Source organism: Populus euphratica, unplaced genomic scaffold, assembly GCF_000495115.2.
Source record: "Populus euphratica unplaced genomic scaffold, PopEup_1.0 scaffold194.1, whole genome shotgun sequence".
NCBI classification, from domain to species: domain Eukaryota; kingdom Viridiplantae; phylum Streptophyta; class Magnoliopsida; order Malpighiales; family Salicaceae; genus Populus; species Populus euphratica.
In genome coordinates, this window is record NW_011500072.1 from 288,383 (window position 1) to 308,261 (window position 19,879).

The 19,879-nt window shown below is 30.0% G+C and overlaps 2 protein-coding genes across 2 annotated transcripts; one reads left to right on the plus strand and one right to left on the minus strand.

Annotated features, from left to right (window-relative positions):
* Positions 1-1,932: 1,932 nt before the first annotated feature.
* LOC105108517 (protein ODORANT1) lies at positions 1,933-3,565 on the plus strand. The gene is made up of 3 exons (XM_011002849.1): positions 1,933-2,211; positions 2,302-2,431; positions 2,527-3,565. The coding sequence occupies exons 1-3, from the start codon at positions 2,079-2,081 to the stop codon at positions 3,392-3,394; spliced, it is 1,131 nt and encodes a 376-aa protein (XP_011001151.1). The 5' UTR covers positions 1,933-2,078; the 3' UTR covers positions 3,395-3,565.
* A 12,692-nt stretch (positions 3,566-16,257) lies between these two features.
* On the minus strand, positions 16,258-17,106 carry LOC105108518 (major pollen allergen Bet v 1-D/H-like). Its single transcript, XM_011002850.1, has 2 exons — positions 16,746-17,106; positions 16,258-16,621 (listed from the first exon to the last, which is right to left on the minus strand). Exons 1-2 carry the CDS (start codon positions 16,930-16,932, stop codon positions 16,320-16,322), a joined length of 489 nt encoding a protein of 162 aa, XP_011001152.1. The 5' UTR covers positions 16,933-17,106; the 3' UTR covers positions 16,258-16,319.
* Between the last annotated feature and the right edge of the window lie 2,773 nt (positions 17,107-19,879).

A 19,879-nucleotide genomic window follows, 5' to 3' on the forward strand; every position in this document is an offset into this window, starting at 1 on the left:
GTTGGTGCATTTGCATTAATGCTGAAACATGAACACGAAAAATCAAAGGTTGGGCGGACTAGGTATAATTCCTACGTTCAAGCCAGTTAGGCTACGTGTTCTAGTCCTTTGTTTTCACACTAATCAAACATGTTTTCGTTGGTCTTAATATTTTTTTTTTTACTAAACATGAGTATAAAATCTCGGTTTGGTAGATTAATTTAATAATTTGTTGGCTTGAAATTGATTTTGGTTTCGTTTTATTTTGAATTTTTTTTTTTTTATGAAATAATATTATTGATATTTTTAGAAAAGTATGCTTTTGATTGACTCATTATCTCATATATACAGGTCAACCCTTGATCTAGATTTTGATCTGAATTGATTGTTATAACTGTGATGCTGAATAAAGCTCCAAGCTTGAGCCTTTTTGACAAACTTCACAATCTTATAAAAAAAATAAAATCTATTTTCATTCCACCGTTTGATTCTCTGATAAGCTGCATCTTATAATAGAATTTAAAAATCATTTCTTATGTCATTAAATTAATATTCCATGTACCCATAAACGTAGAACATGAGCTAAAATCCTAAAACTTTTAGAAATGTCCAGGTTTTAAGCCCCCTTTCCAAGTTCTAAAGAAAGATTTTCTTTCATTAATATGCCAAATTTATGTATTAGAAATTTATATATTAGAAATCGTTTCTAAAAAATATGGCATGATAGTAAAAAACTTAAAATTTACACAACAGATCTTAAATTCAAACCAAAGCATATATTTTTTATAATAACCTTGAATAATTAAAATTTTATTTGCTTATCTAAATCCCCAAACCACATTTTTCAGGGGAATGAGCTTTTCTCACATTAAAAAAAAGTATTAGAAATGACCTTAGAAAAGTTACGACATTTTTTTAATGAAAAAAAGCATATCGTTGACGTGAAGGAGGCCACGTGTACATAAAATTGTTTTTTCTCATCAACATCAGATAAAGAGGAAAAATATATAAACTCAAATAAAAATCTTATCTGGAAAAATGATTGGACGAGAACTCCTTTATATATATCATCAAACATGTTCCTGTATTTCGGCGAAAAAACCTAACTCTATTATTGCCGTTGTGAATTAAATACACTTCCCTTCGTTTATTACGCCCAAATTCAGTCATGCTAGCTGGATTAATCCAAAAAATTTGAAATTCAGACATGATCTCAACCATGTTTTTAGTTGAATTGGAGAAATTATAGTGACCTTGTCAAATCCAATTCAAACTTAATCATATTATTTTTTTTTTAAATATATTTTTTAATAAAAATAATTAACCCAATAATTTTTTTTTCTAGTTTTAGTTTTGCCTCTAGCAAACTAGAAAAATGATTCATAAATGTGCTAAGGTTCTTGAACTGCTCCTAGACATATATAGAACATGATGAGTTCATGTTAATTTTAAAAGGGATAAAAATAGTATTTCCTCTGTAAAAAAAAAAAATTAAATCAATCACACACTACAAGCTCAAGCCAGCCATCTTAAGTTGTAAAATGGAGCCATGCATGAATTGAATTAAGAAGGTCGAGAAGAAACCCTGTAGCAAAGGTAATTTTTAAGAAGTTGGAGTACGTGGCCTCTTTCACGTTGGTGACAGCTAATATGAATCTAGAAAGCAGGGATTGCACTTTCAGCACTGAAAATGATATACATATTATTATGAATAAGACTTGAGACCCTTTATTAATATATAGTAAGATCTTGCATAGCAAAATTATTATTATTATTATTACTATTATTATTATTATATATGTAAAGAGAAAGATTGGACTTTATATTTTATTTTATTTTTGTTTTCAAAGACAAGAGACAAGAGACAAGTGGCCTTCTTGATAAGCCGAGGACGGCACCGAATCCTGTTGACTTCATTTTGTTTCCTACCGTTCGCTTGGATTTCTATTTATAGTATCACACACAAGTATATGATGCCCATACGGACGCTACTTCGATTTCCTTGTTCGAAAACTAAAGGATAAATCTCTCCTTCTCTACCTCCATATAATTTCTCTCTATAATTACTTACTACACCTAGCCGTTGAGACTACTGCAGCATGGGTAGAGCACCTTGTTGTGACAAAAATGGGCTAAAGAAAGGGCCATGGACCCCGGAAGAGGATCAGAAGCTGGTTGATTACATAGAAAAACATGGCTATGGCAACTGGAGGACACTTCCAAAGAATGCTGGTATGTTAATTACTGGCTAATTTGTATATCGGTTTGATACTGTCAGATTTTGTGGAGTTGGTGTTGATGGGTTTTTCTTGTTCTGTTTAGGGTTGCAAAGGTGTGGAAAGAGTTGTCGTCTTCGTTGGACTAACTATCTGAGGCCTGATATCAAGAGAGGTCAGTTTGCTTTTGAAGAAGAGGAGACAATAATTCAGCTGCATAGTTTATTGGGAAACAAGTAAGTCTGTATTCACAAGCATACATGCATGGCTACTTTTTCCATAGTTTGATTCTAACTTTACTTCTTTTTTTTGTTTTTTGTATTAATTATAGGTGGTCTGCCATTGCTGCTCGATTGCCTGGAAGAACAGACAACGAGATCAAGAACTACTGGAACACACACATTAGGAAGAGGCTTCTAAGAATGGGAATTGATCCGGTGACTCATAGTCCAAGACTTGATCTTCTTGACCTCTCCTCAATCCTGAGCTCATCTCCTTACAACTCCTCTGATCATATGAACATGTCAAGAATGCTCGGTGTCCAACCTTTGGTGAACCCAGGACTTCTAAGGCTAGCAACATCTCTCTTATCTTCTCAACGTGAACAAACCCAAAGCTTTGTCATCCAAAATGGTCAAGAAGAAAATCATCTTTCCAACCCACAAGTCCAACAAAGCCAATACCAATCGATGATTCATCAAGCTAATATCCAGTTTCAAACCTCAGGTCAAGAAATGCCTACTTGCACCACAATGACTACCAGCCCTTGGGTTACATTTTCTAACGAAGCACGAATTATGGACCCTAATGTGGACCAATACCAGTCAAGTACCATTACCAACTTTAGCTCTCCAAATTCTCAGTTAAGTACTCATGATCAGTGGCAAAACAATGGAATGGGCTCCAATTTAACTGAAGATTATTATGTGCCTGCTGTATCAAGTTACAACAGCAACGGCTACTACGGGTCTGACCTTGTGGACCATTCTTCCGAGACCTCGACTTTTATCTCCAACAGCAGTAACCAGAACTTTGGTTTTGCTTCAGTTTTATCAACTCCTTCTTCAAGTCCCACGCCATTGAACTCGAATTCAACCTTCATCAATAGCAGCAGCGCTGAAGATGAGAGGGAAAGCTACTGCAGCAACATCTTGAAATTCGAAATCCCAGATATTTTGGATGCTATTAACTTCATGTAATGTATTGGAAATCAATGAAATAGATCAGAATAGTTTTCCTTTTTAATTTTCCCATCCAAATGATAATTACGTACTAATTTGAATTTTCTTACCTTAATTACTTTATCAGCAAGCGAGCTACCCATGTTTTCTTTCCTGACTGTATTAAGTAGAAGTTTCCATTGTTGATCACTCCATCCACTTCTTTTATCCCATTAATTAACATGCCATCTTATTATAATCACATTACTATTTCTTTTATTTAATTACTTCTATTAATGATTATAAAAAGAAAATGTCTCTCTTCCTATCACGTACGTACGTACCCATTACTTAATTAATATAACAATTTTAATAATTGAATTTATTTGATATTCCACCAAAAAGAATTCTATTCAATACTCTCTCTCTCTCTCTCTCTATATATATATATATATATATCCCTACTTATGTCCAATATTATATATATAACAATGAATATAAAAGAGATTAAAAGGATAGACGTAAATGTAAAATAAATTTATTCATAGGATAGTTTTGGAAGGAATTTTTATGTTTTTAAAATAACAAGTACATTTATGAAAACATGTTTCTATTATTTTTATTTCAAATTAATAATTAAACAGTAACTAAATGTTATAAGTTTTCAATATTTCTTTAACCCTAATTCAACACCTTTCATTCAATTTTCCTATTCACATGGGATAACTAATTTTTTAATACTTGTGTCTTATCAGACAAGGCAAAGGAAAACACCATTTTTGAGATGTTCGTTTTCATGTTGAAGTTAATAATTTGTTTCCATATTAATATTACTTCAGAATTAAATTCAAAAAGATATTGTGTAATAAGATTTCTTTTGTGAATACACTCTAAATCGAAAATAAAAATGGCCTTATCTCATGTTCGAGAAAAACAAGTTTTGTGCCAGTAAAAACTAACCAAAAAATAATCTGACCGCTAAAAACAAAAAGAACAATCAAGCAATCACAGGGAAGTAAGATACTGCTCCCAAGATCCCGAAAATAGTCAAAATCCGGCGAACTTTCCGGCGAGTAACAGCCGGAGCATGTAAAGTGTACAAGTGCCCGTGCCACCTGTAGGATTAACTGTCCTTTAACGCTCTATTAAAGTAGTAATTTACAATTTTACATAAATGCATGGGGATTATGTAAGCTTTGACGAATAAAAGTGTATACGTGTCGATGCTTCAGCGGTGACTTGTGTTTTTTGAAAGTGGGGACCACGGCTTGCTTTGTTGAAAACCATGGCGTGGTTCTTGTGCTGCTTTTGTCTCTTTATTATCTTCAAACCAGAGCTGTTATAATGACGTCATTTACGTGTGGACTCAATTATAGGAGAAATGGGTCCCACTGATTTAGGTCTTGGTTTTAGTTACTGGCTGACCTGGTAATAACTATCAGGGTTTTACCGTTTTTCTAAGGTTAAAGGCTTTTCTTTATATAAAGGATTATATATATATATATATATATATTGAGACATTAAAAAAGAGAATTATATACGGTCAGAATTTTCTTGTTAAAAATTAATTTTTACTTTTATCTCCCTGTTTATTGAATAGTGAATTTAATTTATAAATTATCAATCGACAATATGGCTACAATTTAATTGATAAACCCCAAAGTAACAAAAATAATTTATATGATACCAAGGAGAGAAGAGCAGAAGCGAGGATCCTCCAATGTTTCCATGGCCGTTTAGAGCAATTTCCAACCAACCGACAACAACAAGATATAGTTTGACTCCAATATTAGTTTCTTAGAATTTGAAGAAGAAAACTTCATTATGGTTAAGCCTAATTAAGCCTAGCTCTTATGAAGTCTCAAGAGCCAACAGTCATGAGTCATGTAAAGTAAAACGTGCCTTTTATTGTTTTCAATAGCAAAATTTAGAGGGTTATGCATTTTTTTTAATAAGCACAAGAAATAAAATAAAAGATATACAAGTAGATATTAAAATGATATAATTGTGATATAAAAGCCAAGAAAAATATACCAACTGAGAACTTTTAAGATAAATAATATTATATATTAAAACAATACAGATAATATTAAAGACATTATATCATGACACGAGAAAATACATTCGTAGACATTATAAAGTTATATTTTGTTAAAAAATTAATTTAATTCAAAAAATTAAGTTGTTAGTCGAAATTTTAAGATATAATTTATATTATTATCTAATACATCTATCCGAGTAAAAAAAATTTAAACTTGAAACTTATATATATCTATATTATTTTATATTTATTTTTATTAAATATTTGAGTAAAAAAAAATTAAACTTGAAATTTATATATATTTATATTATTTTATATTTATTTTTATTAAATAAATAGATATTATAAGATTTAGACTTATAACTGTTTAATAATCAAGATTCTGATATTATATTTAACTTAAAAACTTAAATTATTAGATGGGATTCTAAAATTATTATTCTAAAATGTATTTTTTATCCTTACCTGGTTTTATAAAATTATCGGCTATAGGATTAACCTCACACAAAAACATAAAACATGACAGAAAGATAATTTATACATAATTTGTCACATGTGAAGCTTGCAGCATACTACGATGTTCATTTGCCCAGACTGTAAACGAAAGTACTCCTGCGCGCAGGTTGGTTCAAAGTTCGGTATATTGCTCGGAAGATTAATGAGATTTAATTCAAACGATTCCTTGATTGCAACCTCTTTCACGACACCTAGTGATAAAGTCAAGCAATCAATCACTGGAAAACAAAATGCAATCTCAGGCTAGCTGGAGATTGTATTTGCTTGTCTTTCCGTGCTTAGTGTTCTCTCCATGCACATGCCTAAAATCCATGGTCAATTATGTTGGACCAGTTCAAGCATTGAGGCAAGGATGCATGCCAGGGCAGAATGGCAATTTCCAACCTCGAGTGAATAACCTTTGAATAGTAATAACCTTTGAAGTGAGCGAAAGGTCTCTCCTTCCCTTTTTGCCTCTATCAACATTTCAAGCTGTGTTTAGTAAATTTTTTATATGGAAAGTATATTTATAAAAGTAATAGTTCAAGGAATGAAAATAGAGATATATAAATAAATATATCTTTAGAAAAGTTTTATAATACGTTTTTTATTGTTTTAAGAAAAGAAAAACATGGAAACTTGAACTCTATAATTTGTATTTTGATTTTCTAACTAAACACTAATCAAGTGTCATCCGAGATAGTTGTTGTTCATGTTAATTGATATTTTATATCATTGAGAACATGAAACTTTTAGCGAATTTCTTTAATTTTTTAGACGGTTAAATTGTTAAAAAATAATATAAATTATATTTTAAAATTTTATTTAATAATTAAAACTATTAAATTAAATTGATTTTTTTTATATAGTATCAAGCGATTATAAATTTAAATTTTTCTATTTTCGTATATTTAATAAAAAAATAAACATAAAAGAGTGTAAATATATGTAAATTTTAAGTTTATAATAGTTTTACTTGAAAAGGTATTTTAAAAAATAATATAAATTATATTTTGAAATCTCACCTAATTATTTAAATTTTTTAGATTTAATTAATTATTCTAAATAAAAAATTAAATTAAGTAGAGGCATAGGTTTAATTAGTATGTTTGGTTTTCCTTAGCGTAAATGAAAAGAAAGTGGAGTTTCAAATAAATCGATCTAGTTGCTAGGGAGCCTCTAGGATTTTTCTACGAGGAGAACGGGTCAAAGGAGACAGCTGGGAATCTTGACACCAAAGATCCAAATATTAATTATTATTTTTTTCCATTTTTTTCTTAATATTTTACATTGGCCACCCTAAACGAAAATTGATCAAGCTCCCTTCCTTAGGAGAGACAGAACCTTGTCCTTTATTTGACTTTTATAATTATTTTCCCCAAATTGAAGAACTTGGCGTCCTGGTCCCAGATAGTGACTCTTTTCTCATTCATATGGGTGTCCACAAACAATAACATCCACATTAGCTGGGAGATTATTTCTCAAATTGCATAATTGAACTTGAGACTCAATTGTACGTGCAAGAATTATTTACAGAAAACATTTCGCCTTTTTCTTTACTTGTTTAATTCAAGGAAACATTTCAGAGAGATTGAGAATTCTAAGATCGAATCTTAATTAGGAGAGTGTGAAGCTTTAAGCATTGAAAGTAGTGCTATTATGCTCTTGGACTTGTTGATCTCACAATGAGCCAAAACATTATCAATTGAATCCAATTCATGTTTTGAATAGGAATTGAAGTGTTGTGACACTAATTATATCATTTACAAGCAGTACTTGTTTAAAACAATGAAATATATGGAGGGAAAATTATTAAGGAGGGTTTAGAACACATTTTTTGGATCAAATGTAGCTTCAGAACATGGATGAAAAGTTCTGTTCAGCTATAACTTAGGACCACAGGAAACCATAATGTCAAAAGATCACCATGTTGACTGCCAAGCAACATCATACAAGTGTCTGCTACTCGTACGACTAGAAGCTCAATCCACAACATCTAGTTACCGCTCACTTAGTCAAAGCTCCCAAACTCCCATCTACGTACGTAAGCTTTGCGTCATTTATACATCAAAATGCTTGATTTTGTGGAGAGTGTAGGTCTCGACGTGCCAAGAAAATATATACAGGACAATTTATGACACTTTTTGCTTGTATATATGTATTTGACTATAAACCGACCTTAGGAGAGGCAAATTTCACTATCTTGATCGACCGTCCAAAGAAAAAGCCCTCCTGAATTGGTTTGAATAAAGTAGACTCTTGAAAGTGTTTTGATGTCTTCGCCAGTGGTTTTATTTTCTTTGTTTTGCATGTGTTTCAATGCTTTGAGGATGAAGCTTTCACTGAAGAAAATGTATGTGAAAATGGGAAAAGGGGGGCCTCAATATGATCATAAATAGATTTATCGTAGAACTCATGGCCTTGTTGACCTAGATTTGTCTTTCTTTTCGAGAATTCTTCAGATTAGAAAGTTGATTTCCAGGTTAGAAATTGTGGGTTAGAGTCAATTTGTTTTTTGCTGGATTAGAAATAACATGTGTTTGCGTTGTTGGACTGTGGGATCGAAAAGCAGGCAATAAGCTGAATTGTAACCTTAATTTATCGTCTTGTCAAGCTTAGGATAAAAGATGGTAAACTTTGAGGGTGCCATAATTTGTTTACTTTTACTTGTTAATTTGATATATTACATTGCTTATCCTAGATGAATGAATTAATTATTTAAGTAATTTGTACCAAAGTCTAAAGTTCCATAGATGAATGAATGAATTAATTATTTAAGTAATTTGTTCACACAAAGCAACATGCATGGTGAAAAAAGTCCGACACTCAAAGCAATAGTTGCTAATCATTTCTCCTTAATCATATTCAATTCAATAGAGGTGATTAGATCTACTCCACAAGATAACTTAATCGATAATAATTTAAGCTTTTACAGTAGTAAATGACAATATATATATATGATAAGAGAAATTAGAATTGATCATATTCGAGTTCCAAGTTTAATAATATGTTGTTGATTTCAAGATAATTACCTGAAATTAATTACAGTAAATGACAATTTGTAACATGAACATGTAAGGTTATTGGTGCTGATTTTATTTGGAAAACAAAGTTCATAATGATAGTGTGTTTAGCACCTCTCATGTCAAGATCGAGATGCCACATCCACAACTATTTGAGTCAAAGAAATTTTGATTACGTTTGTGATTAACTTGTAATTATTGTCATCAAGGCACAACTATCAATTATGTCATTGCCGGCAATAACACTTTTTATGATTCACTGTATAAACATTATTATTTGGAAAATGACTCCTATCTACTAACTAATTGTAGTGGGGTGAGTTTGACTTACCCATGATAAATTTACTGCTTCATCCCTTTTAAATCGCATTCCCCAAAATGCTGCGGAGTATTCTTAATTTTTAAAATATTTTTAATTTTAAAATAATATTTTATTTTTGTTTTTTAAAATTTATTTTTAACATCATCGTATTAAGAAAACTAAAAACACTAAAAAAAAATATTTTAAGCAAAAAAATAATAATTAAATTTTAGACAAATAATGTTTAGATTATAATGTTAAATACTTGATATTATGGTATTCTTTGCTTTTAAAAGTATTTTTAATTTTTTTTTCTTGATATTTTTAAAGTTTTTTTTTAATGTTTTTAAAGTGTTAATGTTAAAAAAATATTCTAAAAAAATATATTATTTTAATATATTTAAATTAAAAAACCATTTTCACGTTACGAAACATACACTAAGGCTACTAGCTATGTGACATTTTCACGTTACCAAACATACACTAAGGCTACTAGCTATGTGAAGTCGCTTGAATTCTATAATATCAATGTTAATTATCAATGTAGAATGAAGACAGAAACGAATAGAAGAAATACAGAAAATTATTCTAACCCAGTAAAAGTAAAAGTGATAGGAATAGTTTTATCAAGATTTAAAAATATATTTTCTAAATTCTTTTTTTTTTCTTTGCATTTATCTCTCTCATGTATAATCAATACCCGTCATCCCCATTATAATCAAAATGCAAAACAACAGATATTTATATTCCATTTGAAATGATTTTTATAAATTATTAAGTTCAAGTTATTTCTTATAACATTAAATAATGCTTGGTATGACTTTTAAAAATTAATTTAAGTTTTTTTTAACTCAAAGAAAAGTTACAAGTATATTATTATTGTTTTATTGTTATTATTATTATTATTATTTAAAAGTTATAAGTATATTATTATTGTTGTTATTGTTATTATTATTATTATTATTGCAATGCTTTTCTATTGGATTCCAAATGATATCCAAATCCATAAGCGTTCGAATTTTTTTTTTATTACATGAAATGGATGTGCTAATAAATTGGTACCGCATGGAAAAAAAAAAAAACGGGCATGCTTCTTTGAGCGGGCCTTAATTTTGTAAACTAAAAGTTAAAAGTTTTAAAATAAATCATCGAAGTTTGATATTATATTATTCTCCATTAATTTGTATAATCATATGCTCCATTGTAATATTCTTGGCAATCCATATAGCAGAAGGTCATGTGATCCTCCACAGCTATAGCCCCACCATATGAAGAGTACATTGAATGTTGCGGGTCTCGTTTTTCTTTAAATAATTTCTTCTTAATTACAAAAGAGTCTTCATTATTTTGTATTCAAGTTAATCGATAAAAAAATATGTTACAAAATTTCTTCTGCCCGTCATGTTCTCCATTGGAAAAGGTCTTCTTAATTAAACTTTCGGCTGAGTGATGGAACTTCGGTTTTTGAAAAAACAAAAACAGAACAGCGCCTCTCATGTCTTTGGAGTCAAGAATTTTTTTTGGACTAAATTATGTTTGTGATCGACTTGTTATGTCGTGATTGCAGCATTTTTGCGGTTTATGTTCTGGAAAATGACCTTTGTCACTAGCTAATTAGTGGGTGTGAGATTTCGCTTACCTATAATCAATTCGCCTACAAGTGCTGTGCAGAAGCAGGATTTCCCCGTCAAACTTGGCCTTATTAGGTCTACTTATTAGTTTCCGTTCCTGATTATTGATTTATATGTGTTCTCATCAGCTTCCTTTGGTTTCTTCATGTTGCTAATTATCCCATGTTGGGCCTATGGTGAAGAAAGTTGTGCTGTGGAGAAATAAGGACCTAAATCATAACCTAATTTGAGCTGTATCGATCAAAGCCCGACGTAGGATTCATAATAAGGATAATGAAGTTTAGAAACACATGGGCCTATGAGAATTCTTAGGTAAACCTTGTTGACATCCAAGCAGCGGCGAATGGCTCAAATAAAAAGGGAAATCTTACGACTTGAGGTTTTTTTTTTTAATGCAGAAAATAATTAAGTGATGATACACAAATCAGACATGCCATGCTATGCTTGGGGGTGTTCTAATATATTATTTAATATATCAAAAAACTCCTAAACATACCACTATTATTTTAAACATGACTAAGATATCCGAGCCATATTCATTAAACTTCACACAAACCTATTATTGTTCAACGATTATGACAATTATAATATCTAAGAGGGGGGTTTGGATTATATATATATTACTAATATTTGATAAATACAATAACGAATAATATAATTAAAGTAAAAAAATAAAAAATAAATTTATAAGTACTAACTCATACTTAAATATTATATTCTTTTAGTAATTTATATTTAATAGTATAATATGTACTTGATAAATTCACACTGATATTTTTATACTATTTAAAGATATTTTTTTTTAAGATTTTCACATCACTTGAAGTTATACATTTTTCAATATTTTTTCCACTCGAAGATATATTTTCTTTAAGATTTTTTCTTAGTGAATATTATAAGTTTTTATCTAATTCTCATAGATTTACAAGTGTAATTTTATTATTATAATTAATATAAGTATGATTTTGTCATTATAATTAACTTAATAAAAAAATTAATATAATTAAAAGTTCTAATATTTATAGAATAATATTTATAGAATTTAAAAGTATTTAAGTGTAATGAAAATAAAATCAAATATTCTTGTGTCACAATACAAAAGTTTACTAGCATGTATTAAAATGTAATTAAGAATTGATCGTGCTTTTATTTTTACAATAACTTGAACTACATTGATGGCCAACACTTTGTCACGGGCCGCATAAAATATTTTAAAAGCCCAATTGAAAATACTAGTTGAAATTAAAAGTCCATTTAGTTTAAAAATAAAAATTGAAAGAACCAAGAATAATTTTGCAAAAAATAACGAAATCTAAAGGAATAAATTTATTTAGATAGGGGCATAATAATAATAATAATAATAATAAAGGAGATTAAAGAATTTTGAGAGACTAATTACTTGCCTAGCTTTTACCAAGACCTTTTCCCTCTGATTCGAAAAAAAAACGAGTCAGCTTTCATCTCTTCCCATCACTAGAATTTCCCCAGTATACCCTTCATCTCCACTGGAATTAAAGATACCGTTTAGAAATAAGGTCTAAATTATGTTTCACAAACATTTAAGTTTTTTTGAATTTTTTATATTATTTTAATGTATAATATTAAAAATATTTTTTAAAAAATAAAAAAAATATTATTTTAATATATTTTTAATAAAAAACCATTGCTATCCACTCTCTCATCCTAACAGACCGGTGGCCACTGTGATACGGTCCCTCTCCCCATCATCCATCTTCATCCCCACCTCAACACACGGAACCCAAACTAGTCTTTGAGGGCGTATAAAAATATGGGTTAATCTGTATTTTTAAAAAAAATTATTTTAAATTTTTGTTTATACATTAATTTTAAAAATAATTTTTAAAAAATTAAAAAATATTATTTGAATATATTTAAAAATAAAAATATTTTAAAAAAATTTCTAAATATTCCCATTGCCCAAGACACCAGCCTCCAGCCCCTTCATTCACGAAACGAAGAAAACACCACTGGGACCGCCATCTTCAAACCCAAGGTGATACTGATACCCATTTCCCCATCATCTTCCCTGCCAGAAACTAAATACAGCCTTGTCTTCTCCCAAGGCCTCAACCACCATTCCTTTTCTTCAACAAGATTGCCCAACTTCATGCCATCGTTTTTTTTTCTTCAGACATTACAGACCCAATAGTCCCCCCTTTCACTGTTAAACTCTTCAACTCCCTCTCTCTATTCCCCGAAATCTAAACACTTCAGCTCCCTCACAACCACCTTCTCTTCTCTTCTCTTCTCTTCGCTGTCAAAGACCCGAAAACAACCCAGCAACACTTTTTGTTTTTACTCAATTGTCTCAACCTGAACCAGTCGTGAACCATAATCTCTCCAGCCCTCTCCTTCTACCAAGAAACCCAGCCAAACACAGCCTCACCCTCACAATCCCCAAACCACCTACCCCCAAACCACCTATCACTATCCACCACAATTGCCTTTAATTCTTGGTGTTTTTGATAATAACGAATTCTGAATGAATTTTTTTGTTTTGTGTTTAAATTTTGTATATATTGACTTTTTTTTGTTTTATTATTTTGAAAGTCTTTTTTTTTTTAAAAAAAAATGTTGGTAGTGACATTCTCATTATAAAAAAGGAACAAAACAACAAGATTTAAGATTTAAATTGTAATAACAACTACAACAATAAAATTTCAATTATCATTTTATAATATTTTTCAAGATTTAACAATTTGGATCAAGTAAACGAGATGCTATCCACTCCCCAACATCCAATGTTTTCTTCACTCTCTCATCCTAACAGACCGGTGGCCACTATGATACGGTCCCTCTCCCCACCTCAACACAGGGAACCCAAACTAGTCTTTGAGGGCGTATACAAATATGTGCTAATCTGTATTTTTAAAAAAATAAAAAAAAAATTATTTTAAATTTTTTTTATCCATTAATTTTTAAAAAATAAAAAATATTATTTGAATATATTTAAAAATAAAAAAAAAAAATTTAAAAACATTTCTAAATATTCCCATTGCCCAAAACACCAGCCTCCAGCCCTTTCATTCACGAAACGAAGAAAACACCACTGGGACCGCCATCTCCAAACCCACGGTGATCCTGATACCCATTTCCCCATCATCTTCCCTGCCAGAAACTAAATACAGCCTTGTCTTCTCCCAAGGCCTCAACCACCATTCCTTTTCTTCAACAAGATTGCCCAACTTCATATCATCGTTTTTTTTCTTCAGCCATTACAGACCCAATAGTCCCCCCTTTCACTGTTAAACTCTTCAACTCCCTCTCTCTATTCCCAGAAACCTAACACTTCAGCTCCCTCACAACCACCTTCTCTTGTCTTCTCTTCGCTGTCAAAGACCCGAAAACAACCCAGCAACACTTCTTTTTTACTCAATTGTCTCAACCTGAACCAGTCGTGAACCATAATCTCTCCAGCCCTCTCCTTCTACCAAGAAACCCAGCCAAACACAGCCTCACCCTCACAATCCCCAAACCACCTATCACAATCTTGCCTTTAATTTTTGGTGTTTTTGATAATATCGAATTCTGAATGAATTTTTTTGTTTGTGTTTAAATTTTGTATATGTTGACTTTTTTTTGTTTTATTATTTTGAAAGTCTTTTTTTTTTTAATGTTGGTAGTAAGATTCTCATCATAAAAAATGAACAAAACAACAAGATTTAAATTATAATAACAGCTACAACAATAAAATTTCAATTGTCATTTTATAATATTTTTCAAGCATATGATTTAACAATTTGGATCAAGTAAACGAGATATATTAAAATCTATAAAATAATAACGCCAGTCTTAAGATCCATTTCAAAACTAATCATATCAGTGGGCCAAAGCTCAATATAAATATCTAGCATTTTTATATGTCTAACATCCATTTTAAAATCATAATCCCATAACATTTTTTTTTTAAAGAGATTGGTGTGAAAATTTTAAAATTAAGCAATTTAGATAAAAATTATTTTTTAGGATTTAATTTTAGTATTTTTTATCAGTTTTTTATTTTTAAAAACTAATATTAATTTTTTTAATGTATCTGAAGACTAATGTCAATTTATTTACAAAAATAATTAAAAAATAAAAAAATAAAGAAAATAAAGACAATTAATAACAATAAAAAAATAAATTTAAGAATTAATATATAGTAAAGATAACTAACCATTTACTTTAAAATTTTAAAATAAAATATATTTTAGGACTTCTAATTTTCTTCTTCTTAATTTTTAATTACTAATCGGTGACTCTTTATTTTCCCTTAATATATTTTGGCCTTGCAGCGACATCCAACAAGATATGATCCAACTACAATTACAAGATTAAAAAAAGCAAGAAACCCACATAGATAATGAAGAAAATAAAACAAAAGATGAGCAATTTAGCATTTTAGGTCATCAAGCGTGTATAAAGAGACCAAGAGATGACGATTCTCAATCCTCTTTACCATGGATGCCAGATTCTTCTGAACGGGTTGTAATGGATTCGAGTTCCATAGCTGTTTTTTTTTAATATATTTTAAAAGAATTTTAAAAAATTTAAGTTTTTTATTTCAAATTAATATTTTTTTGAGTGTTTTAAATTAGTTTGATATTAAAAATAATTTTTGAAAAATAAAAAAATCTTCCTTTAATATATTTCTAAATAAAAAACAATTTAAAAACTAATTACAGCTAAGCTACACTGTTAAATAGAAAAGCACCTCCTTCCAATTGTAATCATGAAATTCATGAGATTATGGAGAAAGAGAAGCAAAGGAAGTTTAAAAGGTATTGAATTGATTGCACATGAGAATTTGGATGGCTGCGCAGTCAAGAGAATCTGCTGATTATGTGTTTCTCCGTTCTTCTTATATTCGGAGGCTATTGACAGAGGTCCTTCATTCATCTAGATAAACTCTCTCCATATTCTAGCTCCTCTTGTGCTTATTGAGCATACTCTCATACTTATTCTTAGAATCGATCGATGTTACAGGAGACCAAGCAGATGCCCCCTATTTGTTCCCTTACGGATGAGTGGACTTCGCACCGTGGCTCGAAGAGGGTGTTCGAACTGCTTCTTTGAGAACCCATTACTAAACTTTAGCAAATTCGTAATGCTTCGATTTTTAACTTAAAAGAAAGCAGCACTCTACTTTCTTTCTTCACGCGATATCAATATATTGACCAATTGAATTGATTTGCTGGAGCCGTACGCTGGTAGCTGTAGGACGTGATCTGATAAATGGGGTGTTAATGTGCAGTAATTCTCTTCTTATGGGAGATGATCTGATAAATAGGGTGTTAATTTCCTTCTTTTTGTGGTAAACACTAAAGGACAGTAGACTTGCTTGCATATTTATGGATCTTCATGACAGAAGTAATTTATTTCATTTGCGATAAAACATCAAATACACACAAAGGTCGTAGCAAACTCCAGAATTCGGAACGCATTAAAGATGCCCACAAGACTTCATATTTGGTCACGCATAAGCAGTGTGGTTTTCCACCAGGTGAGCATCAATAGCCTTCACCATAGCAAAGATTCCTTGCTGCATATCATTGGCATCTTCCTCGGATAGTAAGCTGTCCCCGATTGATTCATATTCAATCTTCATCTTGGACAAGCATCCTCCTTTATTGGTTGCTGTCAAACTAATCTCAACAGTGTAGGACTTCACTTTGATACCCATAACACCGCCTTCAAGGGTAGAATACTTGACTATGTGATTCTCTAGGTCCATCACCTCCACACGATCCTTGACATAGCTATAGTCCTTGATAACTGCACAAAGTGAATCTTATTGTCAAAAACAAAATAGAGCAACTCCATCATGTACATGTATGCATGTATGTATAGTTGTTTACTATGCATAATGAGTAATTAGGAATTGTAAGCTCAAACAAACCATCGGTGAAGTTGAACTTCTTGACGGAGCCAACCCCGGCACCATCTCCTTCAAGTATCTCAATGCTTGAGATGATTCCGGGCAGAAGTTTAGGGATGAGGTTATGGCCATCACAGAATGATGCTTTCCATAGCCTATCTGCTGAGACTGCAGAGGTGTACTCTCCCAAAATGGTTCCAGAAACCATGGTTGTTAAGTGAAGCAAAAGATTTAAAGAAATCAGTGTAGATTAAGGAATGAGATGAGATGATGAGAAAGTTGATGCAGATCAGTAGATTTATATAGGTTTGAGGGGACGATCAACTGGTGAACAGTTCATGCATCCAACTTTCCTTCGTTCACCAAATCAAAAAACAAAACAAAAACAAAACCTACCAACCCATGACCATCCCTTAATTAGTGGACTGGCGTCGTCTCATAATAATTTTCTAGTTGCTATCCATTTAATTAATTACCTTGATTTTGATTTATATAAATATTTATATATGACGACCTGCACCGTACCATGATCTGTGGCCTGCTCCAAGTCTGTGATTAATCACCTCTTAGGGACGACCTATTCTTCAAGGGCCGTGGGATCCTCGAAGCTGACTTGTAAGCTCACCTACTCCTACTCACTTCTTTATATATATATATAGACACACACACTTTGAAAAATTCAAATGAATGAACTTATAAAACTTCAAATTAAATAAGATATATTGGATCTAAATGAAAGATTTCTTTTTCTTTACTAACTTTAAATGATTTTAGATAATGATCAGAATTATTCTAATAAAATCTCAAAAGTGAACAATTCAACTAATCTTGATATTGCAGCTACCAGGTAAAATATGATTTAATTTTCATATATTTACATACAAAGACTCATCAATGAGTTCTTGATGGTTTTTATCAAGAGTTTATTATACTTCTTTCAAGATAAAAAAATCAAAATAAATTTAAAACATTCTAAAATCCTAACAAAATTCTATAAACATTTTCTCGAGATCAAAAATAGAATTGAAAAAAAAAATTAAAAGAAAAAGATAAGAAAGAGGAGAGAAATAACAATAAATATAAAGGTAAAGGTTTAAAAGCTTATAGAAAGTTTCCTTAAGATTTATAAGTTTATCAGAGGTAAAATTTTACAAATAAAAGCTAAAAGAGAATAATTGTTCTAGATATATATTGCTTATCTAAAAAGAGGTCCTTTATAGCTTGCTTTTGTTGCCTTTTCTATTGGTTTTAACTTGCATTTATAGTTACAAGTATAGAAAAGATGTTTGATATGTTTTTCAAATGATGTTGCATTCATCTCTTTCTTGCTCTGATTTCTATTTAATGAAGTTTTTTTTTTAAAAAAAAATTATATATTTTTTATGTATTAAAGTTGTTGTTTAAGTTTTTCTTTTGATATATAAAAGTTGTTTTAGCTTTGGTTTAGCTTAAGCTATACACGTTAAAGTAAGAGTATTTATCCTTAACTTGTTAAACTTATTCTTGCACAAAATGGGTTCAATAAACCAATTTCAAATCCATGTTGCATGAACATGTATGATGTTTTAGGTTGTTTGTTTTTGGATTTAGTATCTCATACTTGATTTCGATGTTTTTGATGTTTTTTTTATTAGTTTTAGATTCAAATATGTTTATATATAATATTGTGACTTGCTGAGATAAAAAAAAAAAACATATTTTATAGGCAAAAAATGCACCTTTTTTTGGCTTGGCAATGGTTGCCTCATAAATGAGCTTTTTGCTGGGTTCTAGGCAACATTCTTCACGTTTTTTAAAATAACTTTGCCTTAAACTCTTGATTTGGATTAATATTGATTGATTTATTTATATAAAACTCTTTTTTATGCATAATTAACCCATAATCTAATAATTATTTGCACCAATAACATGTTTATAATGATTTTTAATCCTAGAGTTTTAGTTTTGAACCGAAACTCATTTTAGCCAAATAATAATGATTTAATGATAATCAAAGTGAATAAACTTTTAATTCTTGATCCTTAAATGATTTACAATTTTTTTGTGCTTTTGATTTCATGAAATTTAGTTTGGATTTGAGCTCATATTGTTGGGTTTGTTTCGGGTTTTCTTGGCATTCATTTTTTTGTGTATGATTTGTTTTGTTCAAGATTTTTTGAGTTTTGTGTTTTTTGAGTGTTTAATATTTTTTTTGCTTTATTTTTGTTTTTGGATTGTTTTTCGAGTCAAACCAGAATTTTTTATTTAGTTTATGGTAAAATAAAAAATTTTAGATCAACCCAATCGGGTGAGATAAAAAAATAATTTTTTTTTTTTGCTTCTTGCATATGGCTAAAAATCCTAAAAGTTATTTATGCGTTTTTTTAATCTAAAATACTTTAACATGTTTTTAAAAAATATTGCATGGATTGCATAACAAATACGTAAATTTCTAAAGGATTTTCACCTATATTTTAAAAATATCAAAAAAAATTATTTTATTTCTTTTAATATGCTAGATTATAAACTTATATATAAGTCATATTCCTGATATTAAATAATAAGACAATTTATTTTTTATGTTGGTATTATAACAATTAGGTTTTTAATACAATAAGATAAAGATATCTTTATTGAGAATAACTTTTCTTAAACCTCAAATATATCAACAAGTAAAAAATATAATTTTTTTAAGTTTATATCAAACAAATAAATAATACAACTTAATTCAGGTAAGATATATTAGAAGTGTTAATACTTTCTAGTTATAAAATCAACTTTTTTTTTCATACTCTAATATTAATTAATGTTTTTAATAATTAAAATATTAGATAATAACTTTCATTTTTTTTCTATTAATAAAAAATAAAAATTTATTATTCTCTCTACTCACATATTTCTGACTATTCTAATCCACAAAATAATCATTGCGACATGTAGACATCATATATACAAACGAATATTCGGAAGTAGTTCTTGCTCATCTTACTTAGACCGGCCATTTCCATGATATGATTTATCCATCTATAGGTTTGTGCTATAATTAATATTAACTAGACGCATTTATTTTTTATTGGAGTGGACAATTTTCTCAGTCGCTGTCCAACCAGCATGCATGAAAAAAAAAACAGAATATTGTTGGGTATGCGACCAAAGTCCCACATTGGTTAGAAATG

Excerpts from the sequence above, each read along its gene's own strand:
- LOC105108517 (XM_011002849.1), top strand. The coding sequence starts at position 2,079 with ATGGGTAGAGCACCTTGTTGTGACAAAAATGGGCTAAAGAAAGGGCCA. Across the intron at positions 2,212-2,301 it reads GACACTTCCAAAGAATGCTG|GGTTGCAAAGGTGTGGAAAG; the intron begins GTATGTTAATTA and ends TGTTCTGTTTAG. Across the intron at positions 2,432-2,526 it reads CATAGTTTATTGGGAAACAA|GTGGTCTGCCATTGCTGCTC; the intron begins GTAAGTCTGTAT and ends TATTAATTATAG.
- LOC105108518 (XM_011002850.1), bottom strand. The coding sequence starts at position 16,932 with ATGGTTTCTGGAACCATTTTGGGAGAGTACACCTCTGCAGTCTCAGCA. Across the intron at positions 16,622-16,745 it reads GAAGTTCAACTTCACCGATG|TTATCAAGGACTATAGCTAT; the intron begins GTTTGTTTGAGC and ends CACTTTGTGCAG.